At 47.0% G+C, this 21,277-nt stretch overlaps 1 protein-coding gene across 1 annotated transcript; it reads right to left on the bottom strand.

Annotated features, from left to right (window-relative positions):
- Positions 1-16,809: 16,809 nt before the first annotated feature.
- Positions 16,810-17,716, bottom strand: LOC119388752 (diamine acetyltransferase 1). Its single transcript, XM_037656168.2, has one exon. The coding sequence runs from the start codon at positions 17,651-17,653 to the stop codon at positions 17,141-17,143; it is 513 nt and encodes a 170-aa protein (XP_037512096.1). The 5' UTR covers positions 17,654-17,716; the 3' UTR covers positions 16,810-17,140.
- Between the last annotated feature and the right edge of the window lie 3,561 nt (positions 17,717-21,277).

Raw genomic sequence — 21,277 nt, 5'->3', positions numbered from 1 at the left:
CGTGCATCGTTTATATTGCGCCTTCGGGGCCCGCGTATACCACCGCAAAGCAAAACGTGCTCCGCACCTCGGGTTGTATTACGCGCGCGGTGCTGCGAGCTATTTACATACCATTTCTTCAGTCGGTGAAGAGTCGCTGCTCGTCGGCAGGGCGGAAGAGAGAACGATAGAAAAGTTAGGGTATCGCAATCAGGGAGCGATCGAGATTTATGATTACGCTCATTCGGTTGCGCACTCGCAGGATCAGAATTCCCGAGGCCCGCGGGAACTTTAAAAAAAAAAAAGAAGGAACAGAGAAGTACCAGAAATACGTAGTTATCTATCCTTCCTATAGGTTTCGTTCTGTTTTTTTTTTTTTTTTTTCTGATTCTGATACTTCGACGGTGATGCGCGAGCCGCATTTTCGCATCAGGAATCCACAAGAACGCATCGTTTCTAGTATTGAACACGTCACCGCATCCCTTTGCCTCTTCACAAGTATGCACGCCTCAACACGGAAAAAAAAAATCAAGCGAGAGAGCTAAAAATAAACGTTCAAGACGAAACGTAACAAGATAGATCGTTCTTTCTTTTTTTCCCCCTCTCCAGTTACACGCTCGACTGTGCAAACTACGAGGGATGTGACTACGGTAGCTTTTAAAGGTAACAAGCAAGCAAGCAAGCGTAAACGCTCACACACATGCAAATAAAGAAAGAAGCAAACACGTCGTATACGTATATTGTCATTCATCACGTCGTACACAAATTGTGCAAGATCAACTTGCTTGGGAAGGCAGCGGGTCGGAGGACGGGGAGAAGGGAGGTTGTCTGATTCTCACGTTTTGGTTCATCTTTAGCGCGATGAACATGGGATATGCATTTTGGCAAAACACGTGCCCTCAGATGCGCTCGCGCACACAACACTCTCAAACGTACGAAGTGTGCACACACACCCAATCTCCTAAATAAATAAATAAATAAATAAAAAAATAAATAAATAAATAAATAAATAAATAAATAAATAAATACAACTGAGGTGCACTGCATGTGTATATAAATACACGGAAAACCAGACACTCACGTAACAGCCACAGAGCTGTACGAGTGACCGCGGATTGGCAAAATAAAGTGAACCGACTCAGACTCGCTCATAAAATATCATTCGGCTAAGGACTCTCTCACGGACTTTAACTCACCAGAATTTTATACTTACACTCGGCCCTGATTCAGCAAAATTCTACTCAGTCGGGCTCACTCGTAATCAGACTCACCAAAATCCTACTCAACCGGTCTCACTCATACAAAGAGCCATCGAATTTTATCCAGCTGCGCCCTGACTCAGGCTTACCTAATTTTACTCAGCTGGGCTCACTCGTACTCAGACTCACTAAATTTAATTCAGCCGGGATCACTCAGATTCGTCAAACTCTTTACTCAGCCACGCTGAATCTAATTCAGACTCGCCATAATTTTATTCAGCCTGGCTCACTCAGACTCAAGCCCACCAACGTCGGGCTCCGCTGGGCACACCCAGACTCACCAAAATATTATTAAGCTGGGCTGAATCTACTGAGACTTACCATAATTTTATTCAGCCTCGCTCACTCAGACTCAAGCCCACCAACGTCGTGCTCAGCCGGGCACACCCAGACTCACCAAAATTTTATTAAGCTGGGCCGAATCTACTCAGGCTTCCTATAATTTTATTATGGTGGGCTGAATCTACCCATCAAACTGACCATAATTTTATTCAGCCTGGCTCACTCAGACTCACGCAAACCAACGTCGTAATCAGCGAGGTACACTCAGTCCCAACAAAATTTCATTAAGCCGGGCTCACTCTGGCTCACACCCACCAGTCACCTTTGCAAGTGGCAAGCGAAGACGCAAGTAAGTAGGCGCCGAGTTATTATAAACGAGGGCCGCTCGGCTCTTCGACTCGCTAAGAACTGACTCGACACGCTATACTGTAGCGCCTGCACCCGAACCGCGCGGCGCAGCTGTCGGCCGCTCGCGAGCTGCCACGTGGCCCGTTATGCGAAAGTGGCGATAAATTATTCCGCCCTTCCTCCGGCCGGCCGGCAGCACTTCATTCGCACCTGATGCAAAAGAGGCGCGAAACGTATTGCCGCCCACGGTGAACGGCCATTTACCCGAATGTTTCTATATATCACTTTAATTCGTCTCTCTATGCAGGCCGCTGGCGTTCCCCGTCTTTATTGCCACTGGCATGCGACTCTTTCTTGAGACGTCTCTGTTGAAAGGCGTAAATAACGTTTGTTTGCTGGTTGGCTGGCCTGTCTGTCTGCTTGTTGACTTGTTCTTATGTTTCGTTGTTTTCTTGTTCGCTTGCTTGTGCCTGCTTACGTGTTTGCTGGTTTCCGTTTGTTTGTTTGTTTGTTTGTTTGTTTGTTTGTTTGTTTGTTGGTTTGTTTGTTTTTGTTTGTTTGTTTGCTTGCTTGCTTGCTTGCTTGAGTTTGTTTAGTAGGGTATTTGTAGACTGTAGAACCTTTGTAGAAACGTAGAATCTTTGAATGTATGTTTATTTGCTCGTTTGTTTTGCTTGTCTGCTTGTAGGCTTGCTTGCTTACTTGTTTTTGTTTAGTAGAATATTTGTAGCAACGTAAAATGTTTGTTTGTATGTTTGTTTGTGTGCTTCTTTTGCGTGCTTGTGTTTGTTGACTTGCTTGCTTGCTTGTTTTGTTTGTTCGTTTGTGTTTCTTTAGTAGAATATTTATAGAGCGTAGAATTTTTGTAGGAACGTAAATGTTTGTTTGTCTGTTTGTTTGTTTGTTTGTTTGTTTGCTTGTTTGTTGAGCGCGAAACGGCAACAACGCCAGCAGCAAACAGCACGAGTCTGTCCCCCCAATGAGTCGTTCTTTCGTCGTACGGAGCATGATGACGTCACAAATTTCAGGAGAAAAAGAATGTAAAAAGAAAAAGTGGATTTTAAACGTGAAGACAGCGATGTTGACATGGTACAGGTGCGGTAGAGAGAAAGTTCGTCGAATGATATCAAACATACTGTCGAACAATATCGAACAATAAGGATGAAACCAGAAAGGATGTAATAATGGGCGGTGAATGGGTGGTGATGCACGACAAAACTTGCCGCGCACTAAGGACACGGACGAATTAGCCCTGCCTTCACTTTCTCTGTCCGTGTCTTTCTTAATAATAATAATAGTAATAATATCTGGGGTTTAACGTCCCAAAACCACGATACGATTATGAGGGACGCCGTAGTGGAGGGATCCGGAAATTTCGGCCAGCTGGGATTCTTTAACATGCACCTAAATCTAAGTACACGGGCCTCAAATATTTTCGCCTCCATCGAAAATGCAGCCGCCGCGGCCGGGATTCGATCCCGCCACCTTCGGGTCAGCAGTCGAGCGTCATAACAACTAGACCACCGTGGCGGGCCGTCCGTGTCTTTCTTAGTGCGCTGCAAGTTTCTCCATGTATGAAACCAGAAAAAGAAAAGTTTGACAATTAGCTCAAAGGTTTGTTCCTTGATGTACGAAGCCGGATTAGGATAGCCTGAGAGAGAAGGAGAGAGATAATAAAACGAGAGAAAGGCAGGGAGGTCAACCAGGATTGTAGCGTCCGGTTTGCTACCCTACACTGAGGGAAGGGGGAAAGAAAGATGGAAAGGAAAGCGCAGAGAAGAGCAGGCGCGCGATAAAATAAATATATGCAAAAGGAAGCTATAGAGCGGGAGTACTAAAGCCTATTCAATAGGCCACTGGCACGCAAGAAGTTCAGTAAGGCTCGGTGTGAAGACAGTGCGGGTCGGCATTCCAGCACTGACTGTTCCGACAGGGGTCTGTCGTCAAGGCGGGCCAACACAGCAGCTAGCGGCAGTATTGTGCGAGCTGTAGCGAGGGCAGCGACAAAGAACGTGGTCTATCGTTTCTGGCTGCCGCACTGGCTGCAAGCAGCACTGTCTTCCATGCCGATTCAGAAGGCAAAAGATTTGGCGAAGGCAACACCAAGCCGCAGTCGGCAAAGCACCGTTGTGGAGAGCGTCCGGGCGGAGGCCGAAGTCGATGACGCGGGTCCAGTCTATGCAGTCGTGTGAGCTGTAAACCTGGTGTGTTCCACAAGGATTTTATGTCTTCAATGGCAATCTCTCGAATTTTCATTGCGGCATCCGTTCTTGATAACGGTATGGATTCTTGTACGCCGTCTTCGTGTGCAGTTCGAGCAGCTGCGCCGGCATGTTCGGTGCCCAAAATATGCCTCATTGCGCGGTTTCCTAATGGGGTGAAATCTTCAAATGAAGACAATTGAAGCATATATAAACTCTAACAGCGCATGAAGGTTTTCATCAGAACGTGTGTTGTGAACAACGTAGAACGTTCGCCCCGACCGTATGCTGAAACAACTGAATGAATATAAGCTTACGGGGCGGTGTTCCCGGCAACGCTTCTACCGCGTCAAGTAAATTACGGGCTAAGCAATAATTATTTACTTAATTCTCGCGTGCTTAAACGCGTTACGCTACCTTTATGCGCAATTATGACATGCGCCACTTTAAGTAGTAACTGGAAATTTTACATTTCCCGTGCCATCGTCGCGACAAGTCAAAAGAGTCGAAAACGGCAGCGAAGCACCGCATTAAAGGCTCCCTCTCAACCAAATTGTAATGAAATAGATTAGCCTCTCTCCAAATAAGGCGCGGTAAGACGAGTTTGAAATAATTCGAGGCACAGCTTTCGTCGCGTGCGTACGCTTTCCAAAGAGAAAAAAATTATTCGCCCTGCTCGTGATTGAACAGTTTGGTCTCACGTACTTTCCGCAATCCAAGTCAGCCGACCACTGCCCACAGGCCGTGTGTATAATTAACTAACGTATGCTTAACTTTAACTAACAATCCCTCCAAAGTAGCAACCTCAGTACTTTCCACAGCGACCGCAAAGCAGTTATCAATATCGTTTCTTTTTCCTTTTTAATTCAGTTTCGCTACGGTGCATCTAAATGCCTCGCTGTCGATCATTTCACGACAGCACATTCTTCAATCGTTCAAGGCTACGTCAGACTTGTCTATCGTACAAGTTATACAACAGCTTCGTTCGCCACTTCCACAGCGTGGAATGGAAAGTTTATATATATATATATATATATATATATATATATATATATATATATATATATATATTGTGATGACGAAGAGCGGCACCGAGGCTCTTGCGCGCGGAGAGCTGATCGAGGCAGAGGAAAAAGAGGGCAGAGAATAGAACAGCTTGGCCCAGGAACGGGTGTTGTCTCTATCTCGTCCTTTACAATGGCGCAGTCTACAACGCAAGCACAACCTTGCAGCTGATGCCACCTGTCATTGCGCGTCGTCGGCCGCGCGGGTCTCTCCATCCTAGGAACGCCGTCCACGCTTCCTCGATCATGGACACCATGGCCCGACCGCTGCTACAGCTACCCATCAAACCATCCCAGGACGGCGTCCAGGCCTCCTCGCTGGCTCAAGGGCACGCTTACCCCGGCGCCGCCAAGACAGTGCACGGCCTACCGTTGCCCGGGAATGCCGCTCACGCTTCCCGTGGCGACACCCTCTCATTCAGGGCTCCACCGGCATCTGAGGCGCTTTCGGATGCGGTACAAGCTCCTTCGGACCAGCAGCCCGCCGTCATGGGCCCAACCACCACCTACTGGTCCGACATAACTAGCTCCGCACGCGAACCATCGGAGAGCGCCGCGCACCTGCGGCGTACCATTGCGCGACTTCGCGTCACGGCCAACGCCTTGACAGCGTCGAGTTCTGTGCAGTTTCCTCCCATCATTCCGGCACTGACAGCCATCAACGCCATGTTGGATGTGGCCACCTCGCTAGACCTCGAGGCCAGCTCACCTGAGCAACGTAGACAGCTCCGGTCTACCCTCAGCCAGGTCTCTATCCAGCTTGGTGACTTCGCGCACACACTCTGCCGTTTCGATCCTGCCGTATCACCATCCCAGGCTACCTTTGTACTACCGGAATTCCGCGGCTTCCAGGACGACGCCGAAAAATGGGTGGCGACCGTCAACGCCCTGGGAGATCGCGAAGCCTGGACGGAGGCGCAGAAATGGTCCATGGCGGTAGACCGCCTTCGGGAAGGTGCCGCAGCGTGGCACAGGTACGACGGCGTGAGGCAGCAATCCTGGGCCGAGTGGAGCACCAGGCTCACAGCGGCCTTTGGACCGATTGACCACCACCTCGCTGCCACCACTCAGTCCAACCTCACTGCTACCGGGGATGGAGCTCCGAAGGGGCACCACCTCGAGGCTGCAACTGCGCGCTGCAGCTCACCTGCAGACAGTGTCTCAACCTGCCCTGGGACAAACACACAACTGAGACCAGGCATACCACCTCAGGTCGCGGACTCGGCGTCAGCATCCGACGCCAGAACATACCTGCCGGTGGCCGAGATCGTTTTCCGTCCACATCTGTCGGAAACGCTGCCCCCATGCTCGTCGCTTGAGCACTTGGAGGCACCGGCACTTGCAGTACTGGACGCTCCACCATGCAACGCGCCGTACCTGTCCGTGGATTCCAGCAAGACCCCCTCTGCACAGACGAAAGCGGATCAGCGTACCTCACAGCATGCAATGACAGAACGTGAGAACGTTTGCAACTTGCTGCGAGAAGTCTATCCAAAAGCCGCCAAGGTGTCTGACACGGCTGAGATCGTTTCTATCGAACACCTGCCCGTGCAGCACAAGTCTCCGGCTGTTGGAGAGGCTTCTGAGGAGGATGTCTCGGCTGCTCGCAGCGTCGCTTCAAGAAAAGGTCAGCGTCGAAGATCAGCGCGGGAACACAGCTTCCCGTTGCCACAGACGTCTAGTAAGATGCCTAGAGGCCCCTCGAACCATTGCAAAAAGCGCAGATGGCATCGTTCGGTGCAGCAAGTGGCGTTACAGAACCCACCACTTACTTCCCTGTTCTCCCAACTGCGACGGCATGAACGTGCGGGCTACATACAACCACATTATATCAACCAGAGTCGCCCGCTAGAGCACGCTCTAGAGCAAGCCAAGTCGTCGCGTGCCCTGAACCGACCACCGCCATGCAGCCAGTGTCGCCCACCAGAGGCGCTTCTGGCAGGTCTCCTAACCAACTTGCAGCGTGGTCGGGACCGACCACCGCGATGCAGCCAACACCGCCCACCAGAGACATTGTCGACTGTTCCGCGCGCTCGCAGTCATGTCCGAGTGTGATGACGAAGAGCGGAACCGAGGCTCTTGCGCGCGGAGAGCTGATCGAGGCAGAGGAAAAAGAGGGCAGAGAATAGAACAGCTTGGCCCAGGAACGGGTGTTGTCTCTATCTCGTCCTTTACAATATATATATATATATATATATATATATATATATATATATATATATATATATATATATATATATATATATATATATATATATATATATATATATATATATATGTGTGTGTGTGTGTGTGTGTGTGTGTGTGTGTGTGTGGTGTGTGTGTGTGTGTGTGTGTGTGTGTGTGTGTGTGTGTGTGTGTGTGTGTGTGTGTGTAGAACGAAACTTGTTCTTCCAATACCCGTATTTACCGTACAGAAAAGCCACTGCTAACAAAAGCAAGGCACCATTGCGATTTCTCTGCACGGCGGGCATTTCAAGGGATACAGGAGCACTTGCTTTCCAAGAAAAGTTCTAAATACGCGAGAGGATTCAAATCCGGGCGCACGGCGCTGGAATACAGAGCTGTATCAATAAACGTGCGCCTCACGTCGCAGCTGTGCAGCTTCCGAAAAGACGGCAGCGAAGCGTATTCCCATCCTATTGAGTGACACCACCGGATGAAGCAGGCTCGGGCTCCGTCCTTCCATTCGATGCCCATTGCTTCTCTTTCTCGTCCGTCCTGCAGCTGTCGCATTTCTCGCGCGGCTGGCTGTTGCGAGACGCTGACATCGCGACAGACTTATCCTATACGTGCGAGCGAGAGACTCGGAGTCGCCTGCAAACTTTGCTGGTAAATGCGACGCGCATCGCTGCTTTGCATTTTCGCGCTACCGGGGTCGCTCTCTCTCTCCACCGAATTCGAACGGTAGCGATACGCGTAAGCCGCATGCGCGCACGAACATGCAAAGCACCAGTTTTGTGACTTTGCCAGGTGGTACTCGCACAATTTTTTCGCCTGTTGCGATGAATCAACACGGTTCTCGAAACCTGACCCCATATCCTTTTCAGAAATCACCGTTATATGAGATATAGTAAAGGCTTTCTTTGAAATGGCAACGTTAGCTGATATTTTGCTCGGTCCCCCCCCCCCTCTCCCCTCTAACCTTCTTCGCCACTGTCCCAGCCCTTGCGGGACTAAATTTCGTGACTGCCGCCAGCCAGCTGAGGTGCGTTTGAGACCCCTCCGCTTCAGATAGTCAATTTATCTCGGAGCCAACTCTAAGAAACGCTTTCATGACAAAACGGTTGGACCGATCTGAATTAGACTACGTTGCATTTGAGGGAAGGTTAGCTTCAATAGTGGCTCTACAAGAATCATAAATTAGATTTATAGAGTGTATACACTCCATATTGCTATAGCTCCCGAAACCTCGAAAGTTCAACCGTATAAATTGGATTCGAAGCACGAATTCCACAAAGCCGTAACTCAGCGCGAGGGGGGAAAAAGAAGGGGGGATATAAGATCATTAATTCGCATATATCTGTTAAAAATATCCAAACAGGACAAATGTTGCTATGTGACATTCGAAAATGATGCAGAGGGCCTGTACCGTGCTACGTAATACGGAATACCATTCCTTTTGCTCCGTGTCGTCACGCTGGGCGCCGTCCATAAGGGGCATAGGTCGGCAAAAAATGTGGAGCTCACTCAGACTCACTCACGAAACATATCTTACCCTTAGGGCTCACTCGCACTCAGACTCACCAGAATATAATTCACTCGAACTGAATGACTCAGACTCGCGGCTCGATCTGAGTCTGAGTGAGTCTGAGTGAGTCTACTCATGAGTCCGTTAGCTTATAATTAGCCTTTTTCTACCATAATGTCAATGCTCTTTAACACCAATATCTCGCATAATCGGTGCGCTACTTAACACCTTTTGATCTCGTACCTTCAAATACGAGTTATCCGAGTTTGCAGTTCAATAAGAACCTTTTTATTGAAAGAGATTACTCACACGAGATATTTTTATCAGTAACTTCCCGTGAAAAAGTTTTCGGGGGGGGGGGGGGGGGTCAAGGCACCTCCTCCCCCTCTTCCTCCTCAACTCACGCCTCTGATCAATAAATATTGAGCTGACGTATGAACGGTAGCGCGTTGAAGTATGTGGGAGTACACGTGAGTATAAACGTGAGTCGACATAAGGCTGATAGTAATGCTGAAGTTGAGTAGATAGGGCCATAGGTCTGCAAAAAATCTGGAGCTCACTCAGACTCACTCATGCAATATATTTTGCCCTTAGGGCTCACTCGGACTCAGACTGACCAAAATTTTCCTCAACCGGACTCACTCGGACTCAGACTCACCAAAATGTTTCCCTACCGAACTCACTCGGACTCAGACTCACAAAAACTTTACTCACCCGGACTCACTCAGACTCACGTCTCGATATGAGTCTGAGTGAGTCGACTCATGAGTGAGTTTGCCGACCTATGATAAGGGGGGCACTGACGTATTTCGATATGGCCCATGAAAAGTGCTCGTAGTGCCGTAGTACCGGGGCACTGGCTTAGTTGACTGACAGGCAGAATTGACCAATCAGGGAAGACAAACATGGAATAGTGTGCAGTATTCCGTGGAACGGTATGTGCCCACAGGTGTGGGCGTAGTGGAGGAGCATAATCAAAGTGGCGTAGCGGCGTCTGGAGGAACTGAAGACGACGACGCCGCAACAAAGCGGTGTACTATAAAAATTTGACAGACGTTGAGAACCCATTACATAATCGTCGAACTAAGAACCAATAGTTCGCGATAATTTTGTGATACCGATGTTACACGGTCATTTTCGATCGCGATCGAGCCTGATCCAGATCGAATTTCACGAACGTGATTGGCTTCCTTAAGCAAGCTACAGAAGGGATCCAGTCACTGTTGCGTAACTTGATCGGACGCCAGCATAAGACCGCGGCCTCCATCGCTCACGAAGCAAGGCAGGCATAGCTGCAGTTTTCTGAAAATTACTCACCTTAGCGATCAGCTTTCATATTGGTATATAAACATTCGAAGTGGAGTTTCTATTTTTGCTTACATATGTTTATCATGTCCCAAGCAACGCTGGCCGACTGCCGACGTTTGGCTGATCACTGGCAAATAGCCGGCAGCCGACTTCACTGGCCACCAGGCATGCGAAAAGGGTCGGCCGGAGGTGCGCTGCCAGCTACGTCGGCACTAGATCTGCTGCACGATTCGCGCCACCGTCGGTGGCCAAGTGAACGCCGAGCGCGCCAAACGCTTGTCGGCACTAGGTCGGCTGCACGATTCGCACCACCGTTGGTGGCCGAGTGAACGCCGAGCGCGCCAAACGCTTGTCTGGGCGACAAGTCGGCAACACGTCGTGCCGGCCTTGGTTGCCGGCAGAGAATTCGAACAGCGTGTATTATTTTAGGGCAGCATAAAATACACTGCAGGAAGTGTAAACAACTCCTACAGTGTGATTTTTTTAAACATTACAAAAATCACCTGTGACACACAACATACTTGTGGTCCTTGAGCTGATTACACCAAGTGATAGAGATTATTTATGCGAACAATCCAAATACATTATTGACTAAATAACAAAAATAATAGCGAGCCATTACATTCGTGCATGGTTTCTCCAAGCGTGCGTATCTAGGTTTTTTCGAGACCATCATTCGCCAAGTGTGCGACAGTATTTATATACATGGGCGTTAAACTAGGCTTTTGTCGTTGTTCGATGCTTAAAACGGATTCTTACAAAAAAAAAAAAAAACGTGACCGAAGCAAACAGTGAATTTCTACCTCAAATTTGATGGCATAAATATTAAATCGTAAGATTTCATTCCAATTATTGCAAACTCAGTGGCTACAGTTAGTCAGTTGCAGTAGGTAAGGCAGTGTAATTTGAAGGTCATAAATGAACTTTATTTAGATAGGCGATTATTTATTTTGCTTTTTCATGCAAGTAATGTCACCCGCTTGCATTAAACCGAGCTCACATAATACATTTATGTCATTTCTGAACTAAAACGGCCATTAAAAACCATTCTGTATAACTTAAAAGAAGCATCGTCTGTATACAGACAACATGAAGCATGAAAATTTTTGCGTGCTGCCCGAGCAGCGCTGCACCCAAACAGCCTGTGGATAGAGAGACGCAATGTTTTGTTCTAACAGCTAGTCCTTTATTATGTAATTTGCGCAATGGAATGAGTAAACGTTCTCATCTTTCGCTGACGGATAAGTCAGGCAAACGGAAATACCATATATGCTATGTGAAAAAAATTCATCAAAAGGCGTGGCCGCAATGTAAGATTTTAGTACCAATACACGAATAATATATAAACAAGAAATATTCTTTCAAGATTGTTAGAACGAACACACAGCAGTGGCAATCCACTGAAGACTCGTGCTGTGGAAAATAAAACGCAGAAGGTGGAAAAGTGCGGGAAAGAGCCAAGAGGAACCGCGCGCAGGTCTACAGTATAGCTAGGGAGCGTGGAGTGAAAAACACACTTAAAAAAAGAAGCAAAATAACATGCGCTACTGCGGCCCGCGCCCCGGAAGCTCCCGGTGGGGAGAGGGAAACTTCTTTTTTTCCGCTGTTCTCCGGTTTTCTTTCACAGCGTTTTCTAGCGCCGCAAGGGCAGAATGGTGGAGCCGCCTCCTCTTTCGAAGAAGCCGCACATCTGCAGGCACGCAAAGCCGCCAAGAAAATGGGACACATGTCCGAAACAGCACCACTAAAGACTTGCGTTTGTCAAAATTTACGCGTGTACGTCTAGGTAGTAACAAGTTTGAATTAAGTTAACGCGAATTTATCTTTTTCTTTAATGTGCAATGTAGTTACACCTTTATCTCTTACAGATAATAAGCTCATATTCCTCGATATGCCTATTTCAAAAGTTTCTGTTATCCCATCACTTTGTCAGAGGTCGCCTTGCATATGTTCGTGACATTCATCATTTTAGCACAGCATTTCAAATGAAAATGTGAACCCCTGTTTTTAATAAAAGACAAAGCAGGTACACCGTAACCTACATTATAAAGAAGTTAAAATAATCCCAACGATGCACTGCCTCAAGATACGCAATAATGCCAGTCAGAAATCGCATGGTGATCATTTTATACGTCTTGAAAATACTAAACAAAAAGATAAGCAAGCGAATATGATGCATGGAAATGCATGAGAAACATTCCGCGGATTTGTCTGATCTTCTGACTCATACGTATAAAAGAATCGCATAACGGAGCATTTGCGGCGGGTAACGCGCAACGCGCACTGCTGTTCTGTTGGAATGTTAATAAAATGTTTACTAGTTCCGTTATTTCACATAATGATAATTATCAATGGGAGCAACACGTGCTTAAAACTGGACGCTGTAGCTTTATATTTCTATGATTCTATGGACGCTGTAGCTTTATATTTCAAGACGCGTTAGACAAATGCATAGCTAGTGCCTCGCGGTAATCTGCCGTCGTCGGTGCCTCGCATGCAAAACGAAAAACAAGTAATAAAATTACATTGCTAATAGTAGACGCTTCACGTGCCGTTGACGATATGTGTGGCTGACTGTATAGAGGCTGCGCAACGTAAGCGTACCGCACGTTTCTACACATATGAGAACTTAATTATCAAGTCCCTTGCTGACGCACCACATGGGACCAGGTGCACTGCTCGACACCGTTAGATTGATTTATATATTTGTCCAGCCTTACATCGGCTGCATAGAGTGATGAGGATTTGTCAGCAGAGCTCATCAATCTAACGCCGTTGTTATCGAAAGCAGAGCAAAATAACGCGACGTGGTGAAAAGTATTCGTCTCTGATCGAGTGACAAGTTGAACACTGGTCAATTTTACTTTGAAGTTCAACATTTAGGTTTCGAGCTAACAAGCGCGAGCGCGTTGGGCAGTATGTTGAAGAATAAGTCATGTAGTGTAGCTACAAACGCGATGACGGCCTTTGGTCAAACAAGGAAAACAGTAATGACCGTCAACCACAGACGTAAGGGAAACTTCCGGCTAAGGGATAACATCGAGTTTTGCTCTGAACTGACTGAAGTTAAGCTATTAATCGGATGCTGACTAGACATGCGATGGCCATAATGATGAGCGCATGCATTGACATCAATATGGAAGTTGGAGTTCTTCGGCGTTGTGAAGAATTATTCGATCGGAGAATATCGTTAAAATATTTTTATAACCTTGAGAAATCGCAAGACTTGAACACTCTGGAGATCAATGTATTTGCCACCAGGAAGTACATAACGGATAAGAAAGTGCAATCACGCGAATTTATGTTTAATGTGGCTTTACAATGGTCCATTGTGCCGCGGTATAGAATTGACTGAAATAGTTCGCAAATGGCACGTTGATTGTAACCGACCATATACATTACACCATCTATTAATAATAAACTTTATTGAAAATGAATTAAATCATTCTTTCTCCCATCGGAAAGGTTTTGGCTGCTTTATAGCGAGACCAAAAAAAATATTAATTTCGTCACACGAATTGTGCGAAATAGAGTTCTCGCGGACTGCACAACTTTAATAGAACATTTCAGATACGTGTTTCAGGGGCGCGAAAGATCTAACTGATTACATGAAAAGCTGAATTGCGAAGTGATCTTAAAATCTGGCGTTCTTGTAGCTTATTACACGTCCATTTGTCTAAGAATGACGTCGCATTTGCAGTTCTGCTCCAATCAATAACCCCAGCACTAAAGTTATATGTTTGCTGTGCCTCAGTTTTCCCGAATCCAGCCGAATATTTCTGATGTGCACATTAAGTATGTGAATAAGAAAAGGTACAATTGCGGAGTTGGTTAGAATGCGGAATTTAAATGTCGAAATTTTTCACCTGTTTCGCAAGAAACTTCAGAACCTTTAGCGATCGGGCCGCCGAGAATCCTCCGCCACATTGTCATGAGCACCTTTCAAGCCTTGTGATGACCTGTTATGATGAAGCACTTATATGCTCAATGTACAGTGGTACGACATCAGTGCTTTTCAAGTGTACCGAGCGTTTACGGTTTCTGCTCGAAGTCAAGAAAATGTCCGCCTTTGCATGCATTAGACGCAAAGCATTTGGTTGAGCAACATCAATAAATGGGAATAAATGCGAATACCGAGCAGAAATTTAATTGTGATCCTGATACTATAGCGCGCTAGGCTCTATTAAAATATCGATGACTTTGAACTGTCCACCGAACTGTCCACCGCTTTAGCACGGTCGTGAATATAAATACATGATTGATCTGATCGAGCCGCATGACAGAGGGAGGACATCAGATATAATGAAAACATTTGGAATATAGAATCGAATATCGTCATACTTGATTCGGTCTTCGGGAATAGCCCATATGCGTTAATACGAATATTTCAAAATATCATCTATGTCCAAATAAACACAAAATTAGCGTAAAAGTCGCTTGCAGAGCCAGAATTTGATAGTCCGCACACTCTGAAGAGTTTTAATATTTGTACTTGACGCTCAGTTTATGGTTTTCATGTTAATTTGTTTTAATGTTAGGGTGCCAACGATATTTTGTGTTAACAACGAAAACGGTTCAATTCAAATTCGATTCGCTTCTTGGACGCATTAGCGCTGCCCTAGAGTGGAAATTTCGCGCGCCTTTTTTTTTCTCACCCGACACACGTGCGTTCCCCCGAAAAAAAAAAGTGGTAAGATGGGGTCTTGCGGTCTTACTTTGGAGAGAGAGCGCACGCAGCATGCATCACATCCCTCTCCTAGAAAGAATGACAAGTCCTGAAAGGAGGAACGGAATGTGCCGAGGGCGGCGGGGCGTGCAAGCGGAGCGCCGAACCTCGGACCTCTCGCGGTTTTTTTTTTCTTTGTCACCGCGCTGGGGAGGGAAGCGAGCTCCGAGGCGTGCGGGAGTTCCCTTCCCGCGAAATCGTAGCTCTTTCGAGCGAGGACGTGCTGCATTTCGTTTGCCTTGATCCTGGAGGCGCGCGGCCGTCTCCCGCTGCCGAGGATTTGACGCGAACTCGTAAGTGACATTCTATTTCCTCGGTGTATCGTATGGTGACTTTTGTCTAGCGACAAAATCAAATTTTATTTGCGCAATTGATGCGTCAATCTGGTCGTCTCTTCTAGCGGGCAGATCAGAAATGTTCAGGCGAACGGTGGTTATATTTGTCCGTGGACCCAAGACATCGTTGACGGGCAAATATGTAAGATTTTCTTGTTTTTTATTTGTGGCATCTTATTTTAAGACCGTAACCTATTTTGCCGTTTTCTCCAAGGAACACTGCAACAAGGACTGGTGTGGATAGCGTGCTGCGCTGGTCTCGCCAACTGAAAAGAATTCTGGTAAGACGCATGCTTGGTTACGAAAGTTTCACGCAATCGCTTTTCACGTTGAATTTGGTCGCAAGTGTGTTGTAAATGCCGACTACACAATATGTGACTGGCCCACGGCCGCTTTGAAGGTAAGATTGTGTCCTCATTAATCTATTTATTGTACCATTTGTTTTGCAGTGACATTACGAGCCAACAAGGAAAACCTCAATCCATCCTGTCTCCACATATCAAGTTTGTGCACTGTGGAGCTTGAAGCACTTCTCAGAATTTCAGCACACTCGCATTTATTGTAAGTGCAGTGTTTTTCTTATTTGTGCAGTGACAAAATAATTTTGTTTAGTTGTGTGAATAGAGTTTCTAGACGCGACATGACTGTGCAACTGGTCAAGTAAATAGTCTACCTTTCTCGGAGTATTATTCATTGTTCTTTCTTTCAGTCTTTTCCGACAGAAGAACAATGCAAGTCTCACATCTTGATGAGGGTGGCGATTTACCCTCTCACATCTCGACGGTAAAACGTCGCATCTGCGTACGTGTTCAGGGCCAAGAGCACGAGAACTGGCCGAAAGAAGGGAGCCGATCCAACAAGAATGCCGTCCGTTTTATATATATGTCAGCGCTATCATGCAGCGATCACATGGACTGTACGGTTGCGTTGCACAAGGGCTGATGCAAACGCTCCGTGCGAACAATGTTGCATATGTAAAATTAGTACATCTATACAATTTCGAAATAAACATATAAAGAGAGAAAACTTATATTCACGTCTTTCTGTTACTGTGTGTTACGTATTAACACGTTAGTGCAGACCGTTAGAGGCGTTTAATTCCGTCTTACATGTGCACTCTGCCCGTAATTAATTCAGATAGAGTTAAACGCCTCTATAAACTGCCCGTTCACATTAAATACGACACGCATCAACACACCAGAAAAACAATGATGCGTTTTGTTAGAACACGCACAAAAAATAAGAAAAAAAAAAGCAGAGAAATACTAGCGAGGAACGTCCGCAACCGACCCACGGCCGTCGGTAAATCGACGCTTATGTGATGTCAGGCCTTGGTCAACCCGCGAGCGGCATGCACTCGGCATCGTCGGCCACGGTGGACGGGCCTACATCGGGTGCCGACGCAGGCCCACATGAGGCCAATGTCAATCCCCAAGACCGGCCCTACATTGGTTGCCAAGGTTGGGCCAACGACAGTGCAGTTAGCCAGCGACATCAGGCCGACATTTTGCCTAGGATAAAATGTTGCTTGGGGTGTGTTCGATTACACACACGTTGCGCGCATATACATATACATATATCTCTAGACGTCCACATAAATGCAACTTATTATGTAAGAAACCTGCGATTGGTTGTCCATGTTTACTGCGACAAGTGCATATTTCTTTACCGTGCATTGTGTCAGGTTTATGCTTTTGTTTGTTTTCCTCTCGCATTACGATACACGTGTAATGACACCTGGTCACATGTGAGCATTGGGCATCAAGAAATTGCGCATCTTCGAATTCTACGAGGCCGTTAGACCAATGTCTCGAGTATTCACAGCAAGCCACTGGTGCATAAAGCTCGAAGTCTCAATTGTGCTCTTAAGAGCACAATTTAAAACAGCGACGAAGAAAAGTTCGGCAATGAATCCTTTCACGAAGCGCACTATATCATAACCAACCCTCAAAGAAAAGAACCGCAGGGCCGTGCGGAGAACCTGAAGTGCTGGTAACCTCGCGAGCGCGTGATGTTGGTAGCACCCCGCTTGGCGTAGAACTCCAGCGACGGCACGTTCCAGTCGAGCACCTCGAAGTTCAGCACGTCGCACGAGCTCCCCATACCGTGTTGCGCAACCGAGCGCCACAGGGCCAGGCCGACGCCGCGACCTCTGTATGCGGGCTGCACGTACAGGTCTTCCATGTACGCCACGCGCTCCAGAGTCAGAGGGTCGAAGAGGAAGAAGTAGAGAACGAAACCGATCACACGCTCGCCGTCACACTCGCCGTCGCCCGCCGTCGTAGTCGCCACGTTCGCGCAAGCCCAGCGTAGTTTGTCGTCGGAGAAGAGGTGGTCTTTGAGGTCGTCAGCGGTCGCCTCGACTTGATCCAGCATTCGCTCGTAGTCGGCCAACTCGCGAATCAGGCCCATTATGAAGGCGCAGTCCTCGCGTACGGCCGGTCTCACCTTGAGCGACATCTTCGCCGACGACGTCGATAGCCCTTCCTCGCGTTTCCGCCCTACGGAGTCGGCGACGGCAAGCGAGATGCCTGCCTTTGTTATAGATGTATGTTGTATGCGGAAGCGTCGACAGACGTCGGTATGCAGCGCCGCCGCTTTCTTGTACTGACGCGTCCTCGCCTCTCGTATGGCAGAGAAACTCTATGTGGCAGACGGCCAGAGATGTTGTGGAGCTCTGTGAAAAGCGTTGACGAAGCTTCCGGCGCCTGTGGAGTACGCTTTTGGGGAACTCTGTCTTGTAGTCACAGGTTCTCTACGGCCACGCGGAATTTCGGAAAGAGAAAGCGAACGTCTCGACAAAACGGGCTAGAGTGGTAAAGCCGGCGAAGCTTTTCAAGTGATTGCGAAAATAGATAAAGGTGAAGTCGCTTATCTGTCACAGCGGGAGCTATCTGTGCGCAGGGGGCCCGAGTGACTCGCCCTCTCGTAGAACGTTTAGACATATGACGTACGTTCAAAGAAGAAGAAAAAAAGAGTACTTTAATTCTCTTATGCGAGTCCGGACTTGCGACATATGACTCTCTTTGAAGGGACACGCGAACTCTCGTTGGAGATCGTTACACTCTCTTCGGAGAGTCCTGGCACGCGCGTGTCTCCAAAATAAAGTTCGAAGAGTATAATATCTCAAAAGAGAGTTCACGTGTCTCTTTAAAGAGAGTTTTATATGTGGCAAGTCAGAATTCGCAAAAAAGAGTCAAAGAATTTTTTTTCTTCTCGCTCTCTCTCAGAGTGAGTAGGCGTCAACAAAAGCTACGCCCATTCAAGTAAAAGACTGTGAAAGAAGATGTTGAATTTAATAAGGACTTGCGAAGAAAGGGGGGGGGTGGTCTTTAAATATCGAGTTGAATAAATGTGAATCAATAAATGTCAGAGGAAAGGATTTCATATATGCAATTAAGTGTTAATGAAATATGTGCTATCACTAACAACTACTCTACATATGAAGTTCGGGCAGCGGGGCAACTTATAAATGTCATGATTAAATCATCATGTTTCATATGCTAATATGGCAAAGATTGTACTGAAACGGAAAAAAAAAACATGGCGAAGCTTGCACTAAGTTGCGCAATACTTGAAACAGCGAAACCGGAAGATTCTGAAGACTAATCTGGTTGCTTCTAGGTTGTTGCTAGGCTTTAGCGAAGTTAGTCACGACACGGATGTCCAAACTCCAGAACTGAGCATTCGCACCTCTCACAGATCTGCGGGCATGTCGCCGCTGGCGTATAGGGGCTTCCAACGCTTTGGGCAGTTCTCGCAGCCGCCGTTGCCTTTCTTTCTATAGTTTTCTCTCCCTCTCACTCTTAGTGTACCAGCGGGGAGTAGTGGGATATTTGCCCAATTTCTAACATAGTTTTCTGATAGGCCGCACAAATAACGGCCAGCTTAAACAGCTTCGCTATTAAAGAGAGTGCCCGCTACTACAAATGCCCGCGTAGAGTTGTGTTTTTAGACAATACAGATTTTTTAATCAAAAATGCTATGACAGTCAGGCCCCCGTCGTCTTCGCATACGAACTCTACGCCGAGGCGGAAAAACATTGCCGCACCTAAAGTTACATTCATATGAGTAATTAACAACAATTGTTAATTAACGTTTTAATTATTAGCTTCAGGGCCGTTGTATATACGGAAGAGTTGTCGGACGTAACAATTTATGAAAATGCCCATTTTGTAAAAATCGCGAAAAAAACGCACGTAATTTGAGATAATAATCATCGAAATTCGAGGCGTCCATCTAGGCTAAACCAATAATGAGCGCACCGGGCGCGCAGAAAAATTGGCCGCGTATCTGCGTGCTTCGCTGCAAATGTCGTGTAAAGACGATAGAAGAGGCGCTGTGTGAGATATGGACGCCATCTGGCAATACGTCGGGAAACATGAGTGCTGTGTTGCGTGCTGGTAGTCCCGGCGCAGCAGCAGGCGAAGACCGGCGGTGACCAACACGACCGGCGGGGACGCCAGCCAGCCCGAAAACGCGGTTTGGCGCGAAGCGCTGAAGCAGAGAAACGTCCGCACTCAACGAGTACTCTCCACACACTCTTTTATTTACACGTCGCCTGGGTAAAACAGGAACGCCAGAGCGGCACCCACAACCGGCAGTCTGAAGGCCGCCCACAACGCTGCTTTTTCATTTTTTAAATATTTTTTTCACCTTCTTGGCCTTCTCAAAACTAAAGTTTTTCAACACCACCCCATGGCATTAGTACAGTGCGATACATAACCGAAACCGAAACACAACAATGTGCTCGTGCGAAGGGCACGGAGGAAGGCAAATTTCAGCGCAGTCGCATTTTCAGCTTTGTTGAAACAGCGCTCACTAGACGACGACGAAGTAAAAAGAAGGCACAGGACAGGCAGCGCCTGTCCTGTGCCTTCTTTTACTTCATCGTCGTCTAGTGAGCGCTGTTTCAACAAAGATGAACGCATACCAACTCGCTCAAGCTTCCATTCTTATGCATTTTCAGCGCAGCTTAAGAAACTAGGGTCCTTAAAATTACGTATGTATGCATTTTCTATTAAAGGAACACGCCACCTAATACTTACCTAGTGATGTTGCACCTCAGATATGTATGATATTTACTTTTTGATCGACAACGTTCACAAGTATGAACAGCCGTACCTGTTCAAGACGGCTGGCCCTTGGGCAAGTGGTTCAACTTTGGCCGAGTGGCTGAATCGAGGGACGTGCCGACAAACAGAAAGACAGACCGAAATTTCTGCGTTTAAGTTCCCTAAGAAAGACTATCGTCTTTAAAAAATCCGCCAGCCCTGTTGCGTCAGACCGGAAGCTCACGTGACAATGTTTGAAAAAAAGGCGCGTCGCAGCAGAATATGGTCAGGAAAAACAGCAAGCCGTCTCAAATACCCAATTGGACAGTGGCGTAGCCAGGAAGTGGCACACCGAACCCGTGCCGACCTCCCCCCCCCCCTCCATTTTTTTTCCATGGCATACAGAGCACACAATGACACTCGACCACATCTGATTGCCCAGACCCAGCATCATATCAAGTAGGTTCCCCCCCCCCCCCCGCCCACCCCACCGAAAAAAGTTTCTCCTACGCCCTTGCAATTAGACTTTGGTGTGTAGTGCTTAATTATACGTTTGTTTGTTTGTTTAACTCGAAAGAAGTACAAGGAACTCGTTCACTTGTCTGCGAGAAGCAGTGCCTCAGTGGCTGCCCCCTAGATTTAAGCTGTACAGCGAAAGAAAAGTGGAAATGAAGGCAGCTTCGCAGTACGGGTGCCAAGCCTGAAGGAAGTGCGGAGCTCTCTTAATTTTTCTCTTTCTTTCTTCCTCTGTTTCCTTCTTTTTCTCTCATCTCTCGGTCTTTTTTGTCTGTTTATTTCTACTCATTTCTCTATTTATTGCTTCCTCTTTCTTTCTATCTCTTTCTCTCTCCTACTGTCTATTTCTTTCTTCCCTTTCTTTCTCTCTTGACTTCTCTCTCTCTCTTACTATGATATGCTTCTTTCTTTGGTTCCCTTTATTCCTCTCTTTCTTTCTACGCTGCGCTTTACTCTCTTCTCTCCTCCTCGCCCACACTTCCCTTTCCCGCCACCCTGCTATGCTATACTATAC

The sequence above is a fragment of the Rhipicephalus sanguineus genome, chromosome 4 (genome assembly GCF_013339695.2).
Source record: "Rhipicephalus sanguineus isolate Rsan-2018 chromosome 4, BIME_Rsan_1.4, whole genome shotgun sequence".
NCBI lineage: Eukaryota > Metazoa > Arthropoda > Arachnida > Ixodida > Ixodidae > Rhipicephalus > Rhipicephalus sanguineus.
The sequence above is the reverse complement of the archived record's forward strand: the minus strand, read 5'-3'. Positions and strand labels throughout refer to the sequence as shown.

Coding starts and splice junctions, on each gene's coding strand:
- LOC119388752 (XM_037656168.2), bottom strand. CDS start 17,653: ATGTCGCTCAAGGTGAGACCGGCCGTACGCGAGGACTGCGCCTTCATA.